This window comes from Macrobrachium nipponense, chromosome 12 (genome assembly GCF_015104395.2).
Source record: "Macrobrachium nipponense isolate FS-2020 chromosome 12, ASM1510439v2, whole genome shotgun sequence".
Taxonomy (NCBI): Eukaryota; Metazoa; Arthropoda; class Malacostraca; order Decapoda; family Palaemonidae; genus Macrobrachium; species Macrobrachium nipponense.
Genome location: NC_087205.1, coordinates 69,000,382 through 69,014,317, shown reverse-complemented (window position 1 = coordinate 69,014,317; position 13,936 = coordinate 69,000,382). Strand labels below are relative to the sequence as shown.

The following is a 13,936-nucleotide window of genomic DNA, read 5'->3' as shown; positions in this document are numbered from 1 at the left end:
GGGGGGAGTCATCCTTCCCTTCTTCCGATCAACCCATAACCGACGTCGCGATGTCATGCTTCGTCAGTGCTTCCGAAGAATATTCTTGACGCCTGCAAGTGTCCTGGCGTTGAGAATCCTGACGCTCGGCCTCCTGGTGTCGAACTTCTTGACATTTGGCGTCCTGCTGTTCAAATACTTGACGTTCGGCGTCTTGGCGTCCAGCCTCTTGACACCTGGCGTCCTGGCGTCCAGCTTCTTGACTCTTGGTGCTCTGTCGTCGAGAATCTTGACAATCGATGTCCTGGGTTTTAGTTTCTTGATGCCTGGCGTCTTGGCGTCCAGCCTCTTGACGCCTGGCGTCCTGGCGTCCAGCCTCTCAACGCTCGGCGTCCAGAATCTTGACGCTTGGCGTCCTGGCGTCCAGAATCTCGACGCCTGGCGTCCAGGTTCTTGACGCTCGGCGTCCTGTTGTCCAGAATATTGATGTCTGTCGTCTAGGTGCTGAAAACCTTGACGCTCTACGTCCTTGCGTCCAGCTTTTAGAGGCCTGTCGTCCTGGCGTCCAGCTTTTCGTCCAAGCTTTTGACGTATGCTGTCTTTGCTTGTAGTAGGCTGATAAGCCTGCATTAAAAAGGAGAGCTTCTGCTGCAAATCTTGCAGTAAGGAAATCTGCGGAGCTTCTTGCTGCTGGGGACAGACTGGGGAAACCGCAACATCAATATCTCTCTCTTCATCCTGTTCGGCGAGAGACGAACGTCCTGAAGACGAACGCCAATCCGCAGGAGGAGCTGGAGGATGAACTGAAGGCATCCAATCGTCCGATACTTCCTTTCCTCCTACCAAAGACGACGGCCGCCTGTGCGACATCTTGCGTCTTAGCTTGGTAGGGGAGCAAGCATCGGAGTCGAAATAGAAGCGTTCAGGAGTTGCAGCACACACCGAAGGCCTCCCTCCGTCCGATACTTCCTTTCCTCCTACCAAAGACGACGGCCGCCTGTGCGACATCTTGCGTCTTAGCTTGGTAGGAGAGCAAGCATCGGAGTCGAAAGAGAAACGTTCCGGAGTTGCTGTCGGCACCAAAGGCCTCCCCCGTCCAATATTTCCTTGCCTCCTACCAAAGACGACGGCCGCCTGTGCGACATCTTGCGTCTTGGCTTGGTAGGAGAGCAAATATCAGAGCTGGAAGGGAAGCGCTCCGGGCTGCTCCAATGACTACATCCTGGCAGTTCTTGACGCTTGGCGTCCTGCTCTACTGGATGTTGTCTTTTCAGGGGTCTAGATTTCGAAGCCTGACGCCAGCCCCGTCTGGGTACTGCGTCGTCAGACGACGAAGAAAACACTTTAACCTTGCCTTTCCAATGGCGAGGGTGAGCGTCCTGGGGATCGTCAACAGGTACGCTCGAGGGGACGGCCGCTCGGGAGCTAAAACCTATCGCCTCCCTTTGTCGGTCGACTTTCCTTCTCACAGGGGTTGGTGAGCTTGGAAGAGGTCTAGGACTAGGAGCACGACAGATCCGAGCGGGCGCACCCTCCACTGCACTTGCACTTTTTATATCACTAGCCACTTTCAGATCTCTCACATTAGACCACAATTTCTCCCTATCTTCTGCAAGGGATTCTACCCGTTGTCCAAGGGCTTGAATGGCTGTCATCATGTCCTTTAATGTTGGACTCTTACCTGTTTCCGTAGTTGGATCTGGTACTGCTACTACAGATGAAGGATCAAAAGGTTCATTGAGGGATAGAGAACTGTCTATTCCTTGACTATCTTTGGAGGAGCGAGACATAGTACTCTTCGCTGTCCTTATCCTATCCTTCTCTAATTATCGCACATAGCGATAATACTCAATCCATTCAGTCTCAGGCAAGTCCACGCATTCATTACACCTATCACCCAAATCACAAATTCTACCTCTACATTTGCTACAAATAGAATGAGGGTCTATCGAGGCTTTAGCAAGCCGAGTCTTGCAACCTCTCCCACTCGATGCAGAGTCAGTCATGTTGGGAATTAACAAAAGAGAGATCAAAACAAGCAAGGGTCAAAACCAACAATATTCAAACAAGTCAAGAAAAATCCAAATCAAGAATCCAAATCAAGCGAAAGCCAAAGCCAAAGTGTACTTCACCAAATCAACTGCAAAAAAGACAGGCTAAGCGAGCAAAGTTCCAACAATGTCACCGATGCGGCGGCAGGGAAGATCTAAGGAATAGTTGGAACGGTTCTACGTACCTGGGTAGAGGGCGCACAGGTGGTGCACCTGACTACCCAATCGGCGATTGCCGCGAGTTTTGAAATTCTGCCGTGACGTCAGGGACGTAAGCTATATATATATAACTGCCAGGTGAGTTAGATGTTTGAAACTAATTTATTTGCTAAAACGACCAAATCCTAGAGCAACATCCGTTTATTGTATTCAATCAGCGTATGACAGTAAACACTTACAGCAGGTATGTTATAAATTGTCATATAGAATAAGACTGAAATCATTTATGTAACCACTTTACTTGCTGTGAGATCGTCGTGGCAATATAATTGTGACTGTAAATGTACCTGAAGCTGATAAGGTAATATGTATTACGTGCATCAGCAACAGGGATAAAACTCCCAAACTTTTATATGAATTCAAACACAGCCATGGTAAAAAGAAAAAACTACTAGCATGAAAGAGCTCATTTACTGTTGTTTTCACACCGATGAAAAATAAATAACGTAAAGCTTGTAATACCGATGAAAACAAATGAAATTTACACATTCTATTAATGTAAGGGAAAAAAACTAGTTTACAATGAGACATTTAATCAAATTTGGACTTAAAACACACTTCGTAAGACAAACACTATAACTTTGTTCCATATTAGCAAAGTATCAGATAATCATTTATGTTAACTAGGCACAAGAACATTTTCTGAGACCAAGTGAGAAGGTTGCATCAGGAGTGAAGGAAATTGACTAGTCAACATCTCTGCCTACCTAGGCCACATCCCCCCTTTCCAGTAGGGCTGTGTGTTAATGCCAAGCTTGTAATTGTAATTCAATTGAAATGTAATCAATTACACATTTTCAAGGTAATTTAAAGTGTAAATTTTTTATTTATTTAATATTAAATTCCAGAGTAATTTGTAATTTGATAATACAGCTGGTAATTATATTTGTAACTGTAATTGGCATACAGCATCATGTAATTACTGACGGGAATTCGTCTGCTAAACGGATGAAGATGTCATGCTACCAAATTCCGTCACCTAAGGGAATATTCTTGGAAAGCAATGAAATGTACAAATTCCTTATGATTTCTGATTTATATGGCACAAGATACCATTATTAGCTATGTTAAAATGTTAACATAGTTAAAAGACTGCCTTCCCACTTGACTACTGCAAGACGAAAGCATAGTATAGGTGGGGAGGAGCTTAGTTACGTAAGTCAGAGCTAGCCAACCAGGGCCAAGAAGCCCTATGGGAATAATGGTACTTTCCTCTATATACCTTGGCTAAGAATGAGTTGAATAAAGCAAGGTAACTTGCGTAAGTCATCAGCTGAATCCCGAACCAAAATATGAATGCTATATTAGTATTTACAATACGATAACATGAGGATACATACAATATTGGATTACATAGCTGGCAAGCCTACACAGTCCAACAATGCTGAAGTCGGACCAAATCTGATTCTCATTCTTGTTCAATTACATTTTTGTATCGAATATCATACGATCCGATTCATGTTTCATGTGCAATTACTCCAGTACGGAATTATTATAAGTCAGAATGCACTGAGCCTCCAGGATTGGCCAATATTAGTAATTACTATACCAATATGTAGTAGTATAGAGTATACTGTAGGCTGGGCTACTGTTGACAATGCTATTCAATTTCTCTTGTACCAAATAATCATAAGTCAATATGCATTGCCTAGAGATTTAACTAATATTAATAATTACCATACCGTATATGAATACAAAAGCCAAATTGACAACCTGATCACCAGGATTACCACTACCGCAAGACGAAGGAGCGCTATCCAACACTTCAGAACCAGACAAACCCAAACCCATATCCAAACGACCAACACGGACTAGAAACCTTCTGTTGCAAAGAATTTGAAGCAGGAAATAAAACCAAAAATAGTTCTAAAGACAAACCTTCACACTAGACACAACAAAAGGAGTCCGAGTCCGAGGGAACCTGCACTTCTCTTCCTAAATACTTCGTAACCTACTCGTCTGTCCCTGGCCTAACTTTACATTAACCCATCCTTTGTTGCATGTAACACAGGAACGAAGCATGCCATCATCTCAACCAGCAGCTGTTGGAGGCGAGGCTGATGAAGCAGAGATTGAAGTAAGGATTTTCTTGATGAGGCTCAACCATATCCTCCCGACGATAACAGAGAAGTTCCAAAAAACAATCGAAATACAATCCAAATCGGAGAAAATCAGAAGAGACATCATAAATGAAAGCCAAGGATACCAAACCCTATCAAGGTCTCGGTAAACACTGTGAAGGTCGGGCTAAATGACCAAAAGTTTGCTGGGAGCAGGAAGGAATACGTCCAGCTCTCCATGCGAACAAAGAACAATTGAGGAGACGGGCCTCTGGTGGCCGGTACTTGCACCAGCATTGCCAATGGTAACACAGGTAACTCAGTTTTATAAATACTTGCCAAATAATTACATAGCCATAGTTTCTACTAGTACAGCAGCTAAAATTTGAAAATAGCAATAGAGATTCTTTTGTTTTGGTTTAGGTAACTAGCCCTGCCCACTTTCAGGAAAAAGAGGAACAACTCAGCAAAGAGCTTCAATTTGTTTGTGCCCTTGTGTAGGATGTGGGATACATGGATATACAAGTTAACAATTATTGCTAGCATTTGGGTAAAAAGCTTGTTGGTTCCTTACCTGTTAAGAGAGCTGCATAGATAATTACTGCCTCTGGATGGGGCTCATCTTAACTTGTAGAGACGTGGCGGTATAGCCAGGGATTGTCTTCTACTACAGTGGGATCCATTGCAGCCAAGGGTAATCTGTGGCAAGCAAGGATACACAAACAATGCCCCTGTCCATTGCTCAGTACCAAAATACATCGAATAGACCAGAGTAATTATAGTCGCCAAGACCAAAAATTGAATCCTAGCACCCAACCATTAAAAATGACTGGTGGGTACTCCAAGTAACTAGTACCCCGAGGCTTCCATTGTAACTCGACAACCTTCATGAAGGCGAAGAGAGCAAAGGGTCGGAAGAAAAGACTTCCTAAAACCCTCAACCAACACCATGCCAGCCACTTAAAACGGACCTAAGGTACTGCAGTTTTCGTAAATGGTCTCGATATTACGCAAGTATAATGGGACACAAACACTGACTTGCATTTCCAATATGTCGCTTGAACTATTGACGCCAGAGAGAGGTTACGTTTAAAAGAGAGAGCAGTAGCAACAGTTCTCACTTCATGAGTCTTCACTTTCACTTAATTAAGGTCAGAGTCATTAATCTGCGAGTGAGCTTCCACTATGAGATCCCTCAGAAAAAATGTCAATGCCTTTGTGGAAAGGGGCCGTGAAAGATTTTTAATTTAACACCACAGTGATCAGAAGTCCCACAAATGTCCTTCGTATGACGAAGATTATAATTCAAGGCTCTGACTGGACATAAGGACCTTTCTTCTTCTCCTAGGCTTATTAAATCTGAAAGTGAAGGAATAAGGCCATGGTTCAGAAGGCAACTCATTATTTGCTAGGAAACCTAGAGTAAATGAACATACAGCGTTACCTTGAGAAAAGCCAAGCTTCTTATCCACTGTATGTAGCTTCCTTACTCTTTTGGCAGTGGATAAGGCAATTAGAAATAGGGTTTTCCTTGTGAGGTCTCTGAAAGATGCAGAATTAAAAGGCTCAAAAAGTGGCTCTAGAAAGCCATTCAAGTACCACATCCAGGTTCAAAGATAAACATTACTCTCTTTCTACTTTGTCATGCCAAAAGATCTTATGAGATTTGATAGGTCTTTGTTGGAAAAGAGGTCCATACCCCTATGCTTAAATACAGAGTTTAGCATAGCCTTGTATCCTGTAATAGTGGATGTAGACAAGCCCCTTGAGGATCTCAAATATAACAAAAAAATCCTCTATTTGTGCTATAGACGTTTTAGTAGAAGAGGTGTTATTTCTCCTATACCAGAACTGACAGACTGCTCACTTTGCTTAATGTACGTTACTGGATGATAGTTTTCTGCAATGTGCAATAGCTTTTGCAGCTGGTCTTGAAAAGCCTTTCGCTCACAGGAGTCTCCTGGCAGTCAATGGTGTCATAGCGAGAGTGGACAGTCCTCGGTAATACCATCTAACAGTCTTGTAAAGTCCATGAGTAATTCCAAGAGATCAGGAAACCCTTCCTGAGTTGGCCAGAGAGGAGCAATTAGCATCATCATAAGGTTTTGATGAGATCAGAACTTGATGACTTCTCTGACCATCCTGAACGGAGGAAAGGCATACAGGTCCTTGTCCGACCAGTTTATCAGCATCGCATCTGTTGTCCATGCAAGAGGATCGGCACTGGTGAGCAGTAAAGGAGGTGATGATTCTTGGCTGTGGCAAAAAGGTCTAGTAACAGTTTGCCCCACAACTTCCAAAGTTTGAGACACACTAGAGGATCTAATATCGACTCTGTGGGGGGAACTTGCTTCCACCAAGACAATGAATTTGCCTTGAATAATCCCCGTTAAAATCGATGTACGATTCTGATGTACCCATAAGAGCAGGGTACTTTACCTCGCACACAGTGAACGAGTGGGTAGCCCCATTTTCTTATGTAGATCAGAGCTGTTGTGTCGTCCGAGTGGAATGTTATTACTTTGTTGCTGATCTTGGTAGAAAAGGCTTTCAATCCCCAGTGGATGGCTATTAATTCCTTTACATTTATGTGCCAGCCCTTTTGTCCTGCAGTCCAAACTAATGAGAATTCCTTGTCACCCAGAAGAGCTCCCCAACCTAGGTCTGAGGCGTCTGAATAAAACACCAGGTCAGGGCTCAGAGGAAAGAAAGATTTCCCTTCCGAAAGTCTTGCTCTTGAATTCCACCATACCAGGTCCTCCTTTATCTCTGCTGTTGCAGGAAACACAAAGGAATCAGGGAGCTTCTTCTGATTCCAGTTGATTTTGAGGAAAAATTGCAGATTTATCATGTGCAAACGACCTACAGTTACAAATTGTTCGATGGATGAGAGAGTCCCCGGAAGGCTCTCCAATCGTTCGCCAAACAAGACTGAAAAGAGAGAAACTTCTTTATTTTCTGAAGGCAGGCATCTATTCTTTTGGGGGAAGGATAAGCCCGAAAAGCTAAAGAGTTGATCATCATCCCTGAGTATACTATCTCTTGAGAAGGGGCTACTTGAGACTTCTCTAAATTTATTAGAAGACCCAGTTCTTGAGCTCATGTTAGGGTATTCTGCAGGTCCTCCATACATTGCAACTTTGTTTGAGAGCAAATGAGCCAGTCGTCGAGGTTGAGAGATCTTTACCCCTACTAGGTGTAGCAACTTTGCCATGGAGGCTAGGACATGGGTAAACACCTGGGAAGCTGTGGAAAGACCAAAGCACAGAGCCCTGAACTGGTAAATTCTGTTCTGGAAAACAAATCTCAGGAACTTTCTCGATTCTGGGTGAGCAGGTATGATATGGAAGTACGAGTCCATATCGATTGAGATCATCCAGTCTCCTTGATGAATTGAGGACAATACTGCCTGATTTGTTCCCATTTTGAACTTGGTCTTTGGCACAAACAAGTTCAAGGAGCTCACATCCAGAACTGGTCTCCAGCCCCCTGAGGCCTTGGGGACCACAAAAAAGAGGTTGTAAAAACCTTTTGAGGGGGAATCTTCTACAACTTCTATAGCCCTCTTTTCTACAGGTATGTCACTTCTTTGGCGAGAGCTAAGAATTTCTCTGAGTTGTCAGAGAAAGCAGTCAAACTTAGCGGAGACCTGGCTAAGGGAGGGTTTTGAAAGGAGGGAATGGTGTACTACCCTTCTTTGAGAAAATTCATGACCCTTGGTTCTGCCCCTCTCACTTCCGAACTCCACAAAAAACAAAGGAGCCTTGCTCCTACTGGCGTACAGAGAACTTGTTTCTCATTTCTTGAGAGAAGAGTTATTTGTCACTTGATTGCTCGGGGATTAAAGTGGACATTCCCCAGAGCTTTGGGGAAACTCCTCTATTTACCTCTGCCACATAAGAGCTGATACTAAGTGGCAGACAGCGTCAAAAGATCTTGAGTGGATTTCTTCGGAAGATCAGAAGAAATCTGCAGAACTGTGGACTTAGGAAACAGGTGCTTACTATCAAGCGACAATAACAGAAGAGCAGATCTCTGGGAGCTGGTTATTCCTTTGGTAGTAAAGGAGCACCAAAGCTCCCTCTTCTTGAGGATGCCTAAGGTGAATAGCTATTCTAATTCAAGATACCCATCTGTAATGCCATTATCAAGGCAAGAAATAACTGAGCAAGTCAAATACTGAGTCCTCCAATATGGCAGCACACTCCTTAATCTTGAAAGCTAAAGCTCCCACACACCAGTCAAAAAAATTCAACCTCCAAAACACAGAAAATGTTTTTCAGGTGGTCCAGTTCTGATAACAAAAACATAATTTTGGCTGAGTTGAAGGCTGAACTCCTGGAGGAATCAGTAAGACCTGTGAAGTACCCATAGGAGGGGGCAGAAACTGCCAGGGCCAGAGCTTCCCTTGTCTCGTACAAATGATGTTTCCTAGTAGACAGCTTAGGAGGAGGGGAACAAAAGTCAACTTTCCCTTGCGCTCTCTCCTCCAAGAGCCACAAGTTCATTTCTTTCAACGCCTTTTTGGCTGATACAGAAAAGACCAACTTCGGAAGCTTGGAGGTGCCTTCTATCAGGTTATCCATCTTGTAAATAAAAGTCGGGGAGTTCAGCACGGCTGGTGAAAAGAAACTTGGAAAATGTGCTAGAAAATATTGAAGCAAAGCCGTATATGCTGCTGGGATACCCTTATCTCCTTCCTTTATTACTTCTTCCAAAGAGATAGGAGACAAATTGGAAGGTAGTCAAGTAGGTGCTGGAGGTTTCTGAAAAAGACCCAAAATCCTATCAACTTTCTGTTGAATATCCTTCGTAGTAGGATCAACAGAATTTTTAATTTCTGAAGGAAGTGAAGATACTGCAGGAGCTGCAAGTCCTGAAAACAGAGGAGCAAAAGAACTCGCTGAAGGAGGCTGATGCACCAAAGGGAGCTGAGGCACCATCAGGAGCTGAGCCACTGATGGCGCCAATGGACGCTTTGTCAATGAAAGGCACTGGATAGACTGACACTGACACAGGAGCCCCCACTTTACTCTGAACCTCTCCGGACTTGGACACCAACTGTACGGTTGATGAGCGAGGAGCAGGAGGGGTAACCAGCACCAACAGATGCTCAGATACTGTCCTTGGTGAGGCATCACCCACTGGTACTACATCAGGACATTCTAAAGATTTTCTAGAGGAAGAATGTCTCCTAGATGAAGGAGGATTTTCTGGAGCACACTGTACTTCCAAAACAGGAACTCTCTGGGAAAACACTCGGGACAGTCCCAGAAATTAAAGGATGGGTGTTGCACACTTGGGAGATCCCAAACCTCCTTGGAGAGCACAGGAGAAAGCAAAACCTTCCTCATTCGTCTTTTCAACAGACGAGATTCGTCCACAATGCACCACTGGTGCTTAGGCGATGCTTCCTTTGAGCTAGACGCACTTGAGGAAAAAAAGACACTTCCTTAGAAATGCCTTCCCTGTCCTTTGCCAAAGGACATCACTTCAATTGCTCTCTTTTTTCATATTCCTTCACTAGTTTCACAATATACAGGCAGTCCCCAGGTCACGACAGGTTCGGGTTACAACGTTCCGAGGTTAAGGTGCTTCTCAATTACATTCATCAGACATTATTTCCAGGGTTAAAACGCATGTTCCAGGGTTACGACGCCTACAACACTCATCTGGCAGATGAAATATGACACCAAAAATGCAAAATAATCAATATTTGAAGGTTTTTTTGATGAAAAATGCAATAAGAATGCAGTTTACATAGTGTTCAATGCACCCAAAGCATTAAAAGTAAGGTTTTCTTAGGATTTTTTACGATGTTCCAGCTTACGACGATTTTCAAGAAAGGAACCCCTGTCGTAACTCGGGGACTGCATGTATACATATTTCTTCTGCTGCTTCTTGTATATCTTCTTTTTCTCAAACAAATAAGCCTGTAGCAGTATAAGTTGTGGTAAGTATGCCTCACCTGGTTTACCAGTACTAAAATTTTCTTTGATATTGACTGTGCTCATAATCATACTAACATAAATGTGTTCCAGCTTCTCCATTTGTATTTAGTATTGTCAACTTTTCACCAGAACTTTTACACATTGTCTTTAGCAACTTTAAACCTTGGCTGTGGAAGAAATATGTACAGTTTCTAAATTCTATTTTTTGAGGTCTTACTCTTAAGTTATATTTTCCCATCACATCCTCAAAACCAATTACCTGACAACTTTTCCCAAAAAATCCCTTGCTTTTCTTCTGATCTTCCTGACTCCAGTAAGTATTCCAAGATGAAGTGTACAAAATATTAATTTTACTATATGACCATGAAATTTTAAACATGGAAAACTTTTATATGCAAAAGTTATTCAAAATTCATTTTACCTTCCATTTATATTGTGGAAGAAATTCCTAAATTTTTCTGCAATAAACTGTTCATAAAATGAGAGAGAGAGAGAGAGAGAGAGAGAGAGAGAGAGAGAGAGAGAGAGAGAGAGAGAGAGAGAGAGAGAGAGAGAGAGAGAGAGAGAGAGAGAGACTTTTTGTGTTTAGTGTCCTCATATGGAACTAACTTATAAGCACAAAATTTCTCCTAACATCAGACATTCTGGTTCTCTCTCTTCCTCTCATTACCATTATCAGCAATCTATCACAGAAAAAACATATATTTCACTTACCCATATGGGATATATGTTTGGGTTTTGAGTAAAAAACCCTTTATCTTCTATTCCAAGCTTCTGGTTTAAGACAGGTTCAAAAACAGTATTTCCTACAACACCATGAACCTCTTCATACACTCCAGTTGCTACAGTGAAGTGGTTTGGATATGTTTTAGTCACAAACTGGTTTCTGAAATTGAGAAAAACGTATGCAAAGTAAAAGTGGATAAAGTTTGTAATGAAAGGTAAAAACAGTACATATATAAAGGAATGTGTCAAAAATGTTAAGTTAATTTTGAATATTGTATGACCTAAAACATATTACTAAAAAAAATTTACAGAAAATTAGATATGTCATTAAGCCTAAAACATATGAATGCATGCTGTACTTTTTACATCCTATAGGTTTAAAAGATACACACTATACTTTTTTTTAAATCTTAAAGATTTTAGCCTACAGTACTATGAACAACCATAGGTACCCGCAGCATATTTCCCAAGAGAGGTCAAATTTTATGTGTATACATGTATACATATATATATATATATATATATATATATATATATATATATATATATATATATACATATATACATATATAAACATATATATATATATATATATATATATATATATATATATATATATATATATACAGGCAGTCACCGGCTTACAACGGGGGTTCTGTCTTGAATATATATATATATATATATATATCTATATATATATATATATATATATATATATATATATATAATATATATATATATATATATATATATACTATATATATATATATATATATATATATATATATATATATATAGATATATATATATATATATATATGTATATGTATATATATATATATATATATTATATATAGTATATATATATATATATATATATATATATATATAGATCATATATATATATATATATATGTATGTATATATATATAAATATATATATATATATATATATATATAAATATATATATATATATATATATGTATATATATATATATAATAAATATATATATATCTATATATATATATATATATATATATATATATATATATATATACAGTAGTACCTCGAGATACGAAAGGCTCAACTTACGAAAAATCCAAGTTACGAAAGCCAATGCGAAAAATTTTACTGCTCTACATACGAAAAGTTTTCAAGATACGAAAGGTTGTTGCTATAAAGTCCCAAGATTCGCCCGGACCACCGAGAACAATTTTAAAACTCCCGCGCCGCCAACTGAGTAAACTCGCCACCATCCTCCCGCTCTCCCATTGGTTCCTGATGCTAGCCACCCCATAAGGTCCTGCTCTCCTATTGGTCAGCATCTACCCCTTGTGCTTTAAGTATTCTATTGGTAAAAGGTTGCTGTAAATTGAAAAACTTATTCATGCAATATATTTAATAAAAAAAAAACATTAGGTAAAGATAGAATAAAGAATAGAAATGAATGGTTATTATACTGTTTGGTAGTTTCAGTAGTTGAAGAGAGATAATGAAAATTTATGGCTTACTGTGTAAAAGTGATTGCTTGGCGATCGTTCGATACTCGTAAGTGCTGGATGTAAACAGACGTTTGGAAGCTTTTTTTGTTTGTTTATTATAGTTAATGGTTACTTAATAATTATTTGAAATGAGTACATGCAATACATTTAATAAAAAAAAATTGTGAATTAGATATCATAAAATATAAAATAAATCAGACTGCCAACAAATACGTATTTTTTAGAATTCTTCTTCTGTTTTATTATTACGTTACGTATACGTATGTTTCATTATAGCTGTCAGTAACTCGGTATCTTCATTAGGTAAAGATAGAATAAAGAATAGAAATGAATGGTTATTATATGTACAGTTTGGTGTTTTCATTAGTTGAAGAGAGATACTAATGACAATTTATGGCTTACTGTGTGCTAGGAAAAATGATTGCTTGGCGCTCGTTCGATACTGGTAAGACGGGTAAGAGCTGAATATAAACAATCGATTGGAAGGTTTGTTTTTTGTTTGTTTGTGTATTATAGTTAATGATTAATCAATAATTATTTGAAATGAGTACATACTGATTATTTATACATTTTATTGGCATATTCTAAGCTTTTAGCTCTTAGGTTTAGATATCAGAATCATAGACTAGGCTACAGTAGCAACCGCTAACATAGGCTAGACTTCTTGCTAAGGGACATATGCTGAAGTCCTAATATATGCAGTAAAAATTGGGGAGGGGTTGAACATTACATGCAGTTGAATATTACTCAAGTATGTACAGTATTTTGCCTTTTTGGAGTCATATTTCTTCCGTCGTAACCCTAGAACAGTGTTTTAGGCCTGGAAATATAATTTACTGGGGTGTTTTTGGAGGGCTTGGAACGGATTAGCCATTTTACATGTAAAATGTGTTCCAAGTTACGAAAAACTCATAATACGAAGGCCGCCTCAGAATGGATTAATTTCGTATCTCGAGGTACCACTGTATATATATATATATCTGTAAGTGATTACATAATAAAAATATGGAATGTTATTCCATCTATATAAAAGACTAAAACTAAAGAGGTCAACCAGATTGCTTGCAGGAATGTGATCAGACCAGAGACGATAAAGTATGTAGGCTAAGATGAAGTGCCGTCACCTGTGTTCATTCATTTGTTTTGAAACATTAGTCTAAGCTCCCTGCTTGAGACAACTACCGCAACCTATAATTCAAATGGCCTATGTGATTAGTAATGTGTCTCATTTGGTATGTATTTTCATATGTTCGAGCTACTGTCTGCTTCCTTTATGACTTGTAACCGAGATGGTAGACAGAATAGAATTAGCCATCATCATTGGCAGAAGCGATCAAGCTATCGTCATTAGAAGACCTGTACAATCCTACTTGATCTTCACCATGTAATCTCAGAGAATATAATTATTTTTTGTACTTTGTGGTTTCTACTAGAACCTCACATCAT

General features: G+C 40.0%; 1 protein-coding gene across 2 annotated transcripts in view; it reads right to left on the bottom strand.

Annotated features, from left to right (window-relative positions):
• LOC135224584 (ectonucleotide pyrophosphatase/phosphodiesterase family member 5-like) overlaps window positions 1-13,936 on the bottom strand; it is a 204,837-nt gene that overhangs the window by 151,833 nt on the left and 39,068 nt on the right. For both annotated transcript variants that reach the window (XM_064263714.1, XM_064263715.1), the window contains exon 2: window positions 10,975-11,146. In XM_064263714.1, coding sequence (XP_064119784.1) covers window positions 10,975-11,146 — 172 coding nt within the window. The remainder of the gene's footprint in view (window positions 1-10,974; window positions 11,147-13,936) is intronic.